Source organism: Eumetopias jubatus, unplaced genomic scaffold (genome assembly GCF_037043125.1).
Source record: "Eumetopias jubatus isolate StellerSeaLion01/CBP00866 unplaced genomic scaffold, mEumJub1_p1.0 scaffold_2, whole genome shotgun sequence".
NCBI classification, from domain to species: Eukaryota; Metazoa; Chordata; class Mammalia; order Carnivora; family Otariidae; genus Eumetopias; species Eumetopias jubatus.
In genome coordinates, this window is record NW_028274808.1 from 68,771,002 (window position 1) to 68,785,234 (window position 14,233).

Genomic DNA, 14,233 nt, shown 5'->3' on the forward strand with positions numbered 1-14,233 from the left:
TATGCTTGCTGCGGGGTAAGAAACGAGTCCTTGGTTTCAAAATGTGCTTAAATAGCTTGCTGCTGCTTACCTGATTTTTACTTTTTTAAGTATAATGCCCTTCTGATAGGCTGGAACAGGATTCAACTTACCCAACAATAGAACTCTTCTTAGACATAACCATTTTTATGTACTCATTAGAAGTCTCAAATCATTAGCTAAATTGTACCTTTAACCTAGTGGACATGATCTTGAAGGACAGTTTAAGTTCTCCAAGGTCCTGTTTCTCAGTATGTATACTGGGAATTAAAACATTATGTCCCACAGAGATTTTTATTGGAAAAGGGTTGAGAAGAGACAAATGCTCTGTAACTATATAGTGATCACCGTCATTATTTTTCACTGAATCTCAAGAAACACTGAATTCTGAACATGGTTGGGTTTGTGACATTAATTTCTCTCAATCAACAGACAGCTACCTAAAAGAATAGGCCATTGGTCAGTTTTTACGCTAAATAGACTATAAATCTCCTTGGCCTCCTGAGGACTTGCTCCTGCAGTGAGACCCAAGAGCCTTATTACACTTCAATAATAAAAAGCATGCACGATTCATTAAGGATATAGACAAAAGGCTTTATGTTATATTTATTTATTTTCCAGCTTGTACAAACTGGATGTAGAAGCATAAACATAGTACATTTCTACCATCTTCAACAAAAATATAACCAATATGTACAATTATTGTATTAAAAATACAAAAGGGATACAGACTCCACCAATGTCTTTCTAAAAGACATACAGGTACAAGTAGTATCAAAAGTATGAGGAAATCACCAGTTAATTGTACATTCTGCACTTGACATCACAGAGCGAACTGAGATTAGCAGTCCTATGTTCTACAATTACTTAATGCTTAGATAACATTTGTGCAACTTGTGGTAGAGCTAGATTTCTGTCTATCTGCACATGAGGTCCATAGCCTATATAAGAAAACTGGCAAAGAATGCATATTACATGTAAAACTACAAATGCATAATTGACAATGTAATATATAAGCAAGTAGACAAATGCCATGATACAGAAGAGATTTATTAAATAAAGCACTGACATCGTTTGATACAGTGAAAAAACACTGCAATTTGACTTTTAAAATTTGAAGCTATTTACGTTTATCTACTGATCAATATGATCAGCTGAATTTAATGGAAAAAAAATCCAAGACCAGCAGTTCCTCACATTTGAGTACTACTCGGATTGGCAGCCTTCACTTTTCCGGAGTCTGTGCAAAAACAACACAAAAATAGAGTGGAGGGGTCATTTCGGTCATTATCGGGTTCATAGCAGCTGTGAGCAGATGGTTGCTACACGGAGGCCTTCTCTATCTGTAGCGTCCATAAAGCCACTTACAGGTTAGTCTTGGGTGACTAACCCACCTTGCAAAGGCTGGCGTATCTCAGCGGGCTTTCGATCTTTTGTTCTTTTATCACGTTAAAGGCTTGCTTCTTCCCTCATGCCAGTTCAACAAAGGGAGGCTGTCTTGACCGAGCAGTACTAACAGCGGGCTTTTGCTCCAATACCCGAGCTGCTTTCACTGCAGGGCTATCCAGTTACGAACGTTTCTCTTAAAAAAACGACCACCAACAACAAAATCCCTAAAACTAATTTAACAAAAAATCAAAGAAACATAACTTAAAAAAAGTGGGGTTTGCCATCCATCTCAAGGGAGCAGGACCCGCCCTCCAATGACACCGCCCTGCACTCCTGTAAGGCTCAGACACAGGACACAAGAGTCCCATTTCCCTCCCCTGGCCATGTGCAAACAGTTTTACAGAAGAACCCCACCCACTGGGGAAGGAGTGGATGAGGTGTCTTGGTATCTACGTAATTGGCTAACCTCTTCTACTTCCAGGATAGGGCACTTCACGGGTGAGGCCAGAGGGACCCGGGAAGACAGGGTCGCAAGCCAGGTCTTCCCTCTCCTTGCTGTGACCACACCCTGTCCGGCATATTTGGTTTTTAGAAACCCAGGCTGGCAACCCGACTTAAAGGTTCAAAATAATACTGTAATCATTAAATGGATATAACATTTACTCTCTGAGCACAATCTTTCAATTCATTTCTTAAAAAAAAAAAAAAAAAGACATTGTAAACAAGTGGACAAAGCACTGTACTCGAAGGATTTCATTGTTTTTCTTTGTCTTCCTTGATGGGTTAAAGGCCCCAAGTAGTTCAATGGCTAGCTTTTCTCATTATCCCAATGAGACCAAGTGCTAGGACTGGATTGAAATCTAAAAGGAAGATTTAAAAAAAATCCTTCCAGGCATCGAGAAGTGCAGCCAGAGTGAATCATCTTGTTGTGATGATCTTGGAATTGGGAATGATACTGTGTGATGTGGCAGGCAGCAACAGTGGGAACTCGAAGATTGCTGCACTGTGCATTTCAAGCAACAAAGTCTGGAAAGTGCCAGGGCAATTTCTTCACAGTATTTCACATGCAAAGGGGAAAGGAAGAAGGGGAGAAGAAGCCCCATGCTGCTTTTAAGGCAGGGAAGGAGGCAAACTGGTCCACCGGCCTCAGAATGTGAGTTCCAAGGCTCCGCTGCTAGGGACGTCTTCTTGTGCTCTCCTTTTAAAGGTGGCTGACTCTGGATCCAGAAAAAGCCTGTGCCTCAAACAGCAGATACTTGTTCATCTTCTGCAAACATAACCAGGAAAGAGAGAAAGGAGAAACATCAGTGAGCAAGCAAGTCGCTTCTTGGGCTAGAGAGAACACATTCGCTGATGGGTTAAATAAAAATACCACAGCTGTTTCTTTAGTATAACTCACCTAAGTAATGATTAATAATAGAGTTTTTAAAAAAAATACATAGGATTCATATCTTTAAATATATATACACAATATAAAATAGAAACATTATTGATTGAAAAGTTAATAAATCCATTGAAAATTATAAATCATAGCAGCACATGACTTTAAATAATATATACTTACACAAAGTCTAGAAGGATATATAATAAAATGTAACTAATGGTCAGCTGCAAGCGGCAGGATGAGAATTAATTTTCCTTTTTTGTCTTTTGCTTTTTTCCGGAATGATTATTTACGTAACAAGTTAAACTTGAAAAAATAAGGGGAGGGGATGATCTCTGTCATCCTCATTCCAGCATGACCAGGTAGATTTATAGAAAGAAGGCAAAAAAGTTATAGAGAAGTCTATTTCTTTATCAGACTTCCATCTGAACTCATTAAAAGCCCAAATGCAACACTTCCACAGAAAACGTTGACAATTAGTAGAGAAATCTAGTCGTGTACACACTTAATGACAAGTGCTCCCCTCTGCAACCTTTGGTATTTCTTAAGCCATTTAGAAACAAATAAAAAAACCTCAAACATTCGAAAGCTTTAACTCTAAATTTGGACCTCTGAATATAAACTCTTCTTTGTGTATTAAAAAAACCAACGCCCTGGAAAGCTTACAGTCGGCAGCATAAGTGACCACAGCTAACGTTAGGGTTCTAAGAATGGATATGTACCATCTTCCTCGGTGGAAAACCCTGGAGACTGATACGGGGCGAGGCGCGGGTCACACTCGTTGGGCTTATGCCACTGCGGTTTGCTCACGGGCCTGCCACTGGCCGGATGCCCGTGCGCCTGCTGTACCGGCGAAGGCCCAGCCGTGTCCGTGGGTCGGGCGACCATCCGAGATCTCTGAAGTGCCACGTTGTAGTCTGGAGGTTTCCTGGCTGGGTGGGAATGCCCTTCTGGAAAGTCAGTGATGGGGATTCCAATGTAGCCGGGAGGGGTGGGTGGGGGCTCTCGATACCTGCCCTCCTTCCGCGCTGTAGTAAAGACAGGGTACCGGCCATGAAACGTTTTGTGGAAGAATATTTCATGCCCCCAAATGTTTATGGTAAATTATACAAGTAATTATTGAGACAGCAAAAACCGTGTAACCACAGGTGTGATTTTGTGTGGTATGAGATAGCTGTGAGGGATATATGGTAGGCGAGGGAATGGGTGTTAACTGGACCAAATATCCACAATGGTTATCTCTCCGTGGTGAAATAATCAGTGAGAGAAGCAACTAAGCAATCTGTTATCTTTAAACAGACTCCTTCAAGGGCGCCTGGGTGGCTCAGTTGGTTAAGTGACTGCCTTCGGCTCAGGTCATGATCCTGGAGTCCCGGGATCGAGTCCCACATCGGGCTCCCTGCTCAGCAGGGAGTCTGCTTCTCCCTCTGACCCAACCCCCTCTCATGTGCTCTCTCTCTCTCTCTCAAATAAATAAAATCTTTAAAAAAAAAAATAAACAAACAGACTCCTTCAAACCTAGTACTTAACTATAAAAGAGTCATAAGCACCCTTGGGTTTACTGCAAAGATTAAGCAAAGAGAAAACAGAAAAGGTACCCAGTAGTATGCGTGGAACATGTTAGTAGTGCCAGGTGAACATTTCCTTCCTTCTGTCCTGGCCCCAAGGTCAAGGTAGGCTAGTCCATCTTTGCCGGGCACCTACCCAGCATTACCTTTGTCAGGCAGAAAAATCAACCTTAGGTTACTTTCAGGTCTTGGACCTCACTTTGGAAAATAGAGAATTAAATTTGGAAAAGTAGTACCCAGAAAGATGCAAATTTAAAAACCCTAAACTATACAGTTATTTCTCTTAAAATCCTTTTATTAATGTTCATGACCTAGAATATGAGCTCTGTAAAGGCAAGTAAAACTAAAGTTTTATTTTCTTGAACCTCACAGACTCAATTTTTAGGAATGAACATCATTCTTTTCTTTGCATTAACAATTCTGAGTACTAGTTTGTTTAAAAAAAAAATGCTTGAAAAATCACAACCCAAGAAGAGGTATTAACTGTTATCTATCCATGACTGTTTATATGGCAAAATAACTATAATTTCTTGACTAATAAAAGTGATGTCTGTAATGATGATACTCTAGAGTTTCTTGCTCCGTATTCCGTAACGTAGTCCTGTGCTTCGATTACGTAGATGTTGAATGCCACAGAAAATACAAGCTGATAGGACTGGGGGAGCACAGAAGACTTCACAACAGCAAGGGCTGTGGCAAAGCAGCAGCGTGTCTCAGGTACGTACAAATTCCTAGCCAGGCACTGTTCCAAGTGCTTTCCCTAGATTTCCCTTAATCCCCACCTCAACTGTATTAGTAGAAATTATTCAGCTCATTTTACAGAGGCATAAACAGGCCAAGTTTGGTAACTTGCCCAATGTCGCAAAGCTAGTAGAGTGGCCAACAGGGATTCAAACCCCAATCTGCCAGATCCCTAGGCCTGTGCTCTTCTGCATCATGCTCTCTCTCTGTACCATCTCCCTTGTTCTACAGGGAGCAGAGAGCATTTGGTTAGCGCCCAATTTGTCTGCATAACCGAAGTCAGTGGAAGATTTATACATGCAAAGTGCAAAGTTCTAAATACAATCAAGGGAACAAAACAGAATAATAGAACATTTAAAACAAAACAGAATAATAGAACATTTAAAACAGTTTCAATTAAAGAATATTCTTCCTTTAGAAAGAATGGGCAGCCTTCCTCATAATTTTAGCTTAACGGGCAAGTGAACATCCATAATGATAATCTGCTGATCTTGACTGCCAGAATTTACTGAATGTTTAGAATGTTGGAATATATCTGTATGTACCTGACCACGGAACCTGAGCTCTTAACTACTCTTCATTTCAAAATCCTGAACACGCTGCTAATTTGGAAGCCCTATACACCAATGGGTGCGACAAAACGAGGAAAAGAACCATGTACACATAATTTTACTTTGGAAACAAGTTAGATCCGACAAAGCTCTCTATCTGCTTACCAATGAGTCCCTTTGCGGTACTCGATGTCACAGCTATGTGGGCCGGCATGGGAACAGGTTTGGTTTCTTCTGTGGTCACAGAGGTCATGCTGTTGCTTTCAGCCTCAATGGAAACGTCTTTCCCACCCCTCCGCTTGATTGTGCCTGTGTCCCCTTCTGAGTCTTCTCCCCAGTATCCTGTGGACGATGCCCAGCTTGCCCGGGATTGGGCTTGTTCAAGACTCTCTCTACTTTGATTTTGCCGGTTATACTTTGTGCTATGATCGGAAAACATAATTTGGTCCATATGGCTGCTGGAGGCCCATAAACCTGCAGGATCCCCTGAATAATCAAAGTGAGTGTGCCCGAATGGAAGTGTCTCCCAGCTTCTCTGGTGCTGTATGGTCTGTATGTTATCATGTGAGCCGCTGGAGCACGACGTCCAGCTCCCACGGCCGCTGTCGGCAGCATCGAGTGAAGCCCGGTCCCCTTGGTCTTGGGAAAGTTCCTCTGTGCTTGGAGAAGAAATTACTGTAGCTGTAGCATATAAGCCTCGGCTCTCGGACATTGGTGCATAGGACCTAAGCAGTCGAAAGAAATGAAAAGGAAGAAAAAGTGCAAGACTGTTAACTAAGAAACCTAGGATACAAAACCAAAATACCTTTTCTTCCCCCCTCTTCCCTACTCCCCCCCGGGGAAAGGTGGCTTTGTGGCTTTTTTCATCCCAGGAAGAGGATGAAAGCCCCACTGAACAGTATTCTCATAGCCGGTTCTGCTACGTCCAGTTTGCTCACCTTGTCCTTACCAAAAAATAAATCCAGGGGGAAAAGACCAACCACCTGCTTACAATAAAGGAACACTTTCCTTATGAGGTTAAAGGATGGCTCAACATAATCTGATTTCAGGAAGGCAGCTTCTACAAAGGATCTGGGGTACGTCCTAAAGCCACCCTCTCTGCCTTTAGCACAGAATAGCGGTCTTCCCCTTTTTTTTTTAAGATTTTATTTATTTATTTGATAGAGAGAGACACAGCAAGAGAGGGAACACAAGCAGGGGGAGTGGGAGAGGGAGAAGCAGGCTTCCCGCAGAGCAGGGAGCCCGATGCAGGGCTCGATCCCAGGACCATGCGATCATGACCTGAGCCGAAAGCAGATGCCCAACGACTGAGCCACCCAGGCGCCCCAAGAATAACGGCCTTCCAATGAAGAATAAACCTAACTTGACTTGAAAAGCAGTGTGTACAACAAAAATAGCATGGCATTTAGTAATCTAGAAATTGTGAAAATTAGAACTGGGATGGGAGAGCATTTCTTAGGCATTATGTAATATAGTAGAAATATACATCAGGAGTAAAGGACTCATTTGTAAAGGATGGGAGAAGGAATGTAACAGAACACGGAAGAAAAGCTGCCTACCCTAAGCTGTACTGGTCTGGTTCAATCATAGTCCGCCTTTCCATCCTTCCCACGCCGAGGTTTGCTTCCACAATGCTGACAGAATGCCTCTGGCGCCTGTCATCGTGCAGCGAGGCCGGCACCGAGTCAAAGGAAGAGTTGCTGACGATGCTGGATCGGGAAGAAATTTCACTGTGACCAGAATCTGAGAAATTATCCACAGTACCACTGGGAGCCAAGGTGTAGCCTGTGTGGGAAATACAACCATATTCATTAGACACTGTGGGTTTACAACAAAAAACTGACGTCTACCAAACAGAAGCAAAACCAAAATGTGGATCAAAGACAGCACCACTGAAGTGGGGCGGGGGGGGGGGGGGCGGGGAACGGACCACTTTACGTGTGGAGACCAGGTGACCGAGATAAGGTAAGCTTTTACTCAAATGAAATTTAACATGCTTAATGAAAGATTAAGGAGGGAAAAAAAGAGACCGTGTTATGTGAGCCAGGAAATGTTGCAGAAATCAGGGCACTACTCGACTATTCTTAGCTCTTTTAAGTATAAATTACACTACTATTAGTCTATATAAGAGAAACTGAAGAACTATGATCAAGTTTAAAAGTGTTTTTTTTTTCAAATTGCAAAGTCAGTAACCTTCTATGAAGTTTTAAATTTTTTGAACTTTATGGTATAGAGTAATTCAACTGGAAGTATCTATGTTAGAATTTTAAAAGGCGACATATGAGAATAATACCTGAAGAAGACCTCTTTGGTTTTTTGCCATTTGGTTTTTCAATATTAATAATATGTTGGATGAATCACATAAAAGCCAGTTGTTTTGAAGGATATAATGTACAAAATCTCCATTTTTCTCCCTAGACCATCACAATGTCTAAATAGATGTCCCAAAGGACATTTTTTCACCGGAAGGAAAACTCTCCTTTGTTGCTAAAAATAATTTTGAAAGTCACAAAGGAAGAGACACTTGTCTTGATATTTTTAATAAAAAAATTGAAATCTTCTTTCTCAGAACTCATTTTTTTAAACATTACTATAGATCTCATGTTACCTTAAAATACTGATTTTATATGATTATATGGATGCAATGCAAATTTTTCTGTGCCACGTCCCTAATAAAAAAATTAAATCTAGAACACCTAAATGCTGCTAATGTACTCTCGAAATAGTACTTCCCCATCCTTTTAGTAGCTTGTTAATTCCTGATTTATTTTTTAAAGGTTGCACAGGTCTTGATAAGGTTTAAGGTGTTCATCTATGAGAAATCTTTTTATAAACCACACTGGAAGTTGTGACAGACAAGATTTAAAGCCTTTGCTGAACAGTCTGCTCAAAAACAAAAACAAAAACAAAAACAAACATCTCGAGAAAAAATCATCACTCAGATGGAGCACTTGACATTTAAAGGAATTCTCCCATTCTCCTTAACTAATAATGAGAAAATTCCTCTCTTTCCCACCCCAGTTTTGGTTCTATTAACCCCACCTATCCCATAGGTCCGTGGTGCATTGTTATTCTTGTTACTGTTCTCACTTCCAAGAGAAGAGGAGGAACTGGTTAAGTCCAGCTGCCCGGGGCCAAAAGATCTCAGCTGATTGCCACTGCCACCTAACAACAGGATGAGAAAAGAATTTAGATGTATCCATTTAACCAGGACAGTAGAGACTGATACCCCACAAAATGCACAGATGTCTGAAATATCTAAAAAGCAAAGCTGAAAATGTATTTGTCATGTCAGTGAAATCAAATAATTTGTTAATCTCTTTGGCCTTCCTCCAGAGAAAACCATCTTGGCCGTTTATGTCTGGCTTCCCCCCATTCACTTACAGGGGAGGAGGAGAGAGCAACTTGGGGGGTTATGCAGCAGAAAGCCACTGTTACTGTAATCTCAGAAAGCATCAATATAAGGGAGACAGTTTGCCTAAAATAAAATTTAATCTCTTTTAAAATAAAACAGTGACAAAAAAAGATAATCAAGACCTGTGTTAATACAATGAAAAAATAAATCAGGAAAATACTAGTTTTTCTTATGTATTTAAAGCCCTCTACTCTGTAATTATTGTTATATAATCATATTTAGTTAGAACAACTTTTGGTATAAAAAGAATTATTTCCATACTTACAATCCATAAAAATCTTAAATGTTTTAAAAGGCCTTATCTAGTTTAACGCTACTTACTAGAAATATAGTATTTAAAAATACCGAAATTCTTCCAAATTTATAAACTGAGGGGGGGAAAATCTCTTAGGGATTACGTATCATTTTCAATGACTCTAATATCAAAAATGATGTAATATGTAACTCTGGAATTGATTGTAGCTGAAATGTTGTAGATCACTATAAGGAAAACAGTAAGTAATTTAGTTCTACCTTTCCTTGGAGAACTTTGTGGAGAAGTGGGAGGAGAAGAGAGCTGTGAAGATGCATTTGATATAGTATCTTCTGCTTGTTTTTTATGACGCTCCAGACTTCCTTCTTCAGACAAAGAAAGAATTTTCTTTAAAGCTTGTGGAGAGTTTATGCCTGTAAAAGAAAGAAATACGTATTTAAGACGAAAAAGAAATAACATTAATAACTAAAATCTTTTTGTAAGATTTAACATTACCTTCAGTTTCAACGTATTTATATTCTCAACAGTCTTTGTACTCATCATGGTATAAACAGTAAGCTTGCAGAAGGCACACGATACCTGTAATGTGGTTTCTGATTGCTATCTGCTGGAGTGCTAGAAACAGACTGTTTTGGGTATTTTACTTTAGATTCTAAATCTTAAAGTAATCACCATCTTTATTCAACAATATATTAAACAATGAAGAGAAAAACAAGCACAATTTGAAAATATTAGAATTTAGGATGAAAGTGATACAGCTAGGCATATTTATTATTAGAATTCAAGTTTGAGTATTTTGGTGAACTCAAACAGGTATTTTGGTACTGTTGGATATGTGAGCTCAAGAGAAGTGGGAACGATGGGAGAAAACTAACAAGCCAAGAGCTAAACAAAAGTAGTAAGAAAAGTGAATAAAAGCATTCTAAGGAATTCCATACAGTTAATATTTGATCAAGTAAGTAGATGAAAGAGAAGGCAGAAGGAGACCCATGAAAGTGCCCTGTGTCACAGAAATCAGGGGAGATGATCTTCAGAGGAGCGATCCCGTGCCAAGTGTGGGATCAAGTAAGTGTAGAAGGAAAAGGATTACATATGCCAATATGAGGTGATTTTCCCCCCAAAAAATTATTTTTAGAAATAAGGTACTCGTGTTAAAATATTTTACAAAGCCTCTAGTATTCCTATGAGGCACTCTCAATTACCTTATTTTAAACAACAAAGAGATATTTGGAAAGGCATGATAGCCTGACACTACCTTGATCAATGCTAGTTTTAATGTTCTTAAACTTAACAGAATCCATTAAGAAGGAGGCAGTAAAATTTAACAAAGATGTAATCCTTCATTCATTTCACCTCATGTAAGCATTTGATCTTGTTTTAACACAGTTTTTTAAAGCCACTTTTAAAGCAATATTTTATTTACATGTATAGATGCTAATACAACCAAGATGCATGAAAATGTTAGCTACACTAAAACTGTACGAATAAATAGTTTTGATTTGGGAAAAAATTCCAAGGCCAGCATTATACACAGATTCAAAAAGTGCTTTATACTCAGGCACACCTATACGTTTGGCTAATAGGCCATATTTAGCTAAAAGAAAGACTGATAAACTTCCATATAAGAAATTCAGTGTAAAAGAGGAAATAAAAGTCAGGTTGCAGGGGATTTAGAAGTATATAAATATTAATAAGATAGTGGACAAATAAACATGTAACTCTGTGATAGGGAGAGCAATACAAATATTTCAAAGGCGAAATGTCAAGTAAAGGTATTCTTTTGTCACTCTTCCCCAAATTCAACAAATGGCATACTTGCTGATCAGGAAGAAAGGGCCAAAGATAGAGTATGAAGGACTACTATAAGACTCTTGCTCACCTCATAAGGACAGGTTGTAATTGGGCAGGAGCTGCATCAGTGACCAAGTACCTATTTTATCTAAGTAAACTCTACTACAGGTTTTTTTTTTTAATTTCTTCCCTTTTATTAACATTGTTTCCTTTCATATATATATTCCTTTCATATATATATATATATATATATATATATATAAGAACCCATACATTTTATGAAATATAATTTTGTTGTACCATTTACATAAAGGGACTAAACTTGTAGATATATTTAAATGGAAGATGAAGCATGATTTGGCCCCTTAACATTCAGGAATTAACTATATTTCCCCCCTCAAGTTACAAGAATCACTGATTCAACAAGAATTCACCTCCAGACAAATCATTTCACTTAAAAATATTCTGCCTAAATTCTAGCAATTCATTGATCATAAGCCAAGCTAGTTTCAATAACGTGTATGGACAAATCAACTTCTGTTCTCATTAATTAAATTAATAAAAGCAAAATTTTCCCATTTCACACCCCCACCCACCCACTGCCATGACAAATGAGCATGATTAAATGAGAGACTCTGTAACGTAAACAGTCCCTTCCACTGGCAAAAGTAAAATTTCACTTAGTGAACATTAATGTTTTATTAAGAGGTAACAATCGGAGAGAGACTCAAGTATATTAGATAACAGAGTTATTCAGGATAAGGATTTTTTCCTAATCTGAAAAACATGACACCGAATAGCCTCAAAAGAAGATATGGTTTTAATCACCTACCAAAAGGTGGGAGATCCTTTACGGGTACTTTCTTTCGTGAAGGATAAAGGGACACAGCAGGAACCTGCAGTCCCTGGTTGATTTTGTGTTGGGGCTGTGGCTGCTGGGGCTGGGGCTGGGCTTGTGCTTTCTGTTGCGACCCTGCCCTTGGAGCCACTGGGGAGGTCTCAGATTTGACAGGCTTTTTGTCAGCAGGATTCTTAGGCACTGTTCATTGTTTGGTTTGAAAACAGAACAAGAAATTTCAGAGGTTAGTAACTATACACAAGATAAGTTTAAAACTGCATGAGTATTTTCTACACTTTGGAACACTAAAATGTATCTCTCATCTTTTTTCTTATTGCCTATATAAAAGACAGAAATGGGGGTGGGAGAGAACTCAGCTACAGAAAGTCATAAAGGCATGACAGGAGAAGATATTTACTTTACGAAACTAGCTCTCAAATGATAATTATACTATTAAATACTACCACATTAAAATAAAAATAGAAAAATATGGGGAGTCCAATATGTTATGTGTATGTATATAAAAAGCACAAATAAATGGTAAAAGCTACAACAGGAAAATTGTTAGGAATTACTTTTCAAAATGGAGTCCAAAGTTCCTTGACATACATGAGCTTAGTTTTTATTTAATAAATGGTATGAACTGTAATCTTGTTACTGTCAAATTCTCTCTCCTATGGGTAGAATGATCTATGTCCGCCAATAGCAACCAATACTGCTTGACTGTTATACTGAGTGTACAATTCCATGGCATATAGAAAGTAAACCAATTTAGTAGGGCAATGAAATTCTGCATGTATATAAATATTTGAAACAACTCAGTGACATAAATATACTTCCTCCATTTTACATATAAAGAAGCTGAGGATTAGGCAGCTCAAATAACTTTCCTAAGGTGACACTGCTATTTTGAGGAACAAACAGAATTTGAACTCAAAGCCAATCTGACTCCAGAGAACAAACTCTTCATCATGACACACAGTGTTTCCACAGCGTCCTGGGAAAATCTAATAATTTGAATCTTCTCAAATTATCTAACATTTAAAGTCTTTATAAAAGGTATCTTCAAACCTGCCCATGAAAGACCCAAAAGTGTCCTACGCGGAAAATGCCTCTATCTCACACAAATGCAGATGCAAGTAAACAGAAAACTGTCCCTACTTCTAGCCTGGCCAGATTTTTAAAGGCTGGGAAGCTACACATTAGGCTGAGTCGTGGCTCACCGTGTAGCAGAATTACTGCTTTGTGTAGTAGGTGAACTTACTGCTGGCCGCTGTCCAGGCTGAGGGTCTAAAAGGCAGCCAGCATGCCTAGGTACAGGCCCCTCTGACAAGGTAGGCCCCTCACCTCTCTCAGGTGGTCCATCAATCTGGAAGTATCTTTGTGAGAAAAAGGGATGCAGCCAAAAACTGCAGGCACCGTTAAGTCAGTCTCTGATATCATCCTCCCGACACTAACCTAGTCGGACACAAGGTCTAGCCTAGGACAGAATGCTACCAGCAGTAGCATTCAAGGCAAAGGCTGGCGTGTCCCCGGGATGCTAATTACCCCTTTGCGCTGAAGCCCCATTTGTCACGGCCCGTACCACTGCACAGGAAACCAATCTGCATTCCAGTCAGATTCTGTAGCCACTTCAGGGAAAAACTCACATGTGTTGGTTGCCGGCTCACACTGCAGTGATAATGTCTGAAGACTCTCCTCATCCATTTCTAGCTCCAAATTGGACAGGTACTGCTTCACTTTTCGAGCCATTTGGGCATCTTCATAAAGCTTTTTGGCATTGAGAAAGGAACTACGGCGTACCCGCTTTTTATGACCACCTGTCTGAGCAACGTCTAGCACTGTTGCATTTGTACTACCCTGGCTGAGAGACCTGGAAGATGAAAAGGCAGATATGCATCTCACTCTAGCACGGGGTTATGGCAGCGACTTGAAACATGCCAAGACTTACAATAAGTATTTTATGTTCAAAAGATCACATGCCTCATTCTGGTAAGTAAACTGCTCCAGAGAAATATAGACTAATACAGATTAAAATGTTTTTTCAGTTAAAAAATCATACACACACACACAAACATATATATGTTTGGCACCTGGTTCTAGTCCAATTAGGAAATTCTGCTTTTCTCATCTACAGAGCATTCAAGGCAGTTCTTCCATAAAAGCCAGCAAATAATAATGATTTTATATATATAAGCTCATGCAATACACAGTCAAAATCATTGAGATTTACATTAAATTTACCTCTTTTAAAGAGAATGTCTTTTTTTTTAAAGAGGATGTCT

At 39.3% G+C, this 14,233-nt stretch overlaps 1 protein-coding gene across 8 annotated transcripts in view; it reads right to left on the bottom strand.

Moving 5' to 3' along the window:
* Nucleotides 1–1,050: 1,050 nt before the first annotated feature.
* RAPGEF2 (Rap guanine nucleotide exchange factor 2) overlaps nt 1,051–14,233 on the bottom strand; it is a 233,267-nt gene continuing 220,084 nt past the window's right edge. For 3 of the 8 annotated variants that reach the window (XM_028104353.2, XM_028104354.2, XM_028104352.2), the window contains 8 exons: nt 13,598–13,821; nt 11,943–12,149; nt 9,580–9,732; nt 8,694–8,816; nt 7,211–7,436; nt 5,817–6,376; nt 3,514–3,819; nt 1,051–2,674 (listed from right to left, as the gene is read on the bottom strand). In XM_028104353.2, the coding sequence (XP_027960154.1) occupies nt 2,649–2,674; nt 3,514–3,819; nt 5,817–6,376; nt 7,211–7,436; nt 8,694–8,816; nt 9,580–9,732; nt 11,943–12,149; nt 13,598–13,821 (1,825 nt within the window). In that variant the 3' untranslated portion in view covers nt 1,051–2,648. The remainder of the gene's footprint in view (nt 2,675–3,513; nt 3,820–5,816; nt 6,377–7,210; nt 7,437–8,693; nt 8,817–9,579; nt 9,733–11,942; nt 12,150–13,597; nt 13,822–14,233) is intronic. The other 5 variants (XM_028104357.2, XM_028104358.2, XM_028104356.2 and 2 more) reach the window with 3 other exon arrangements.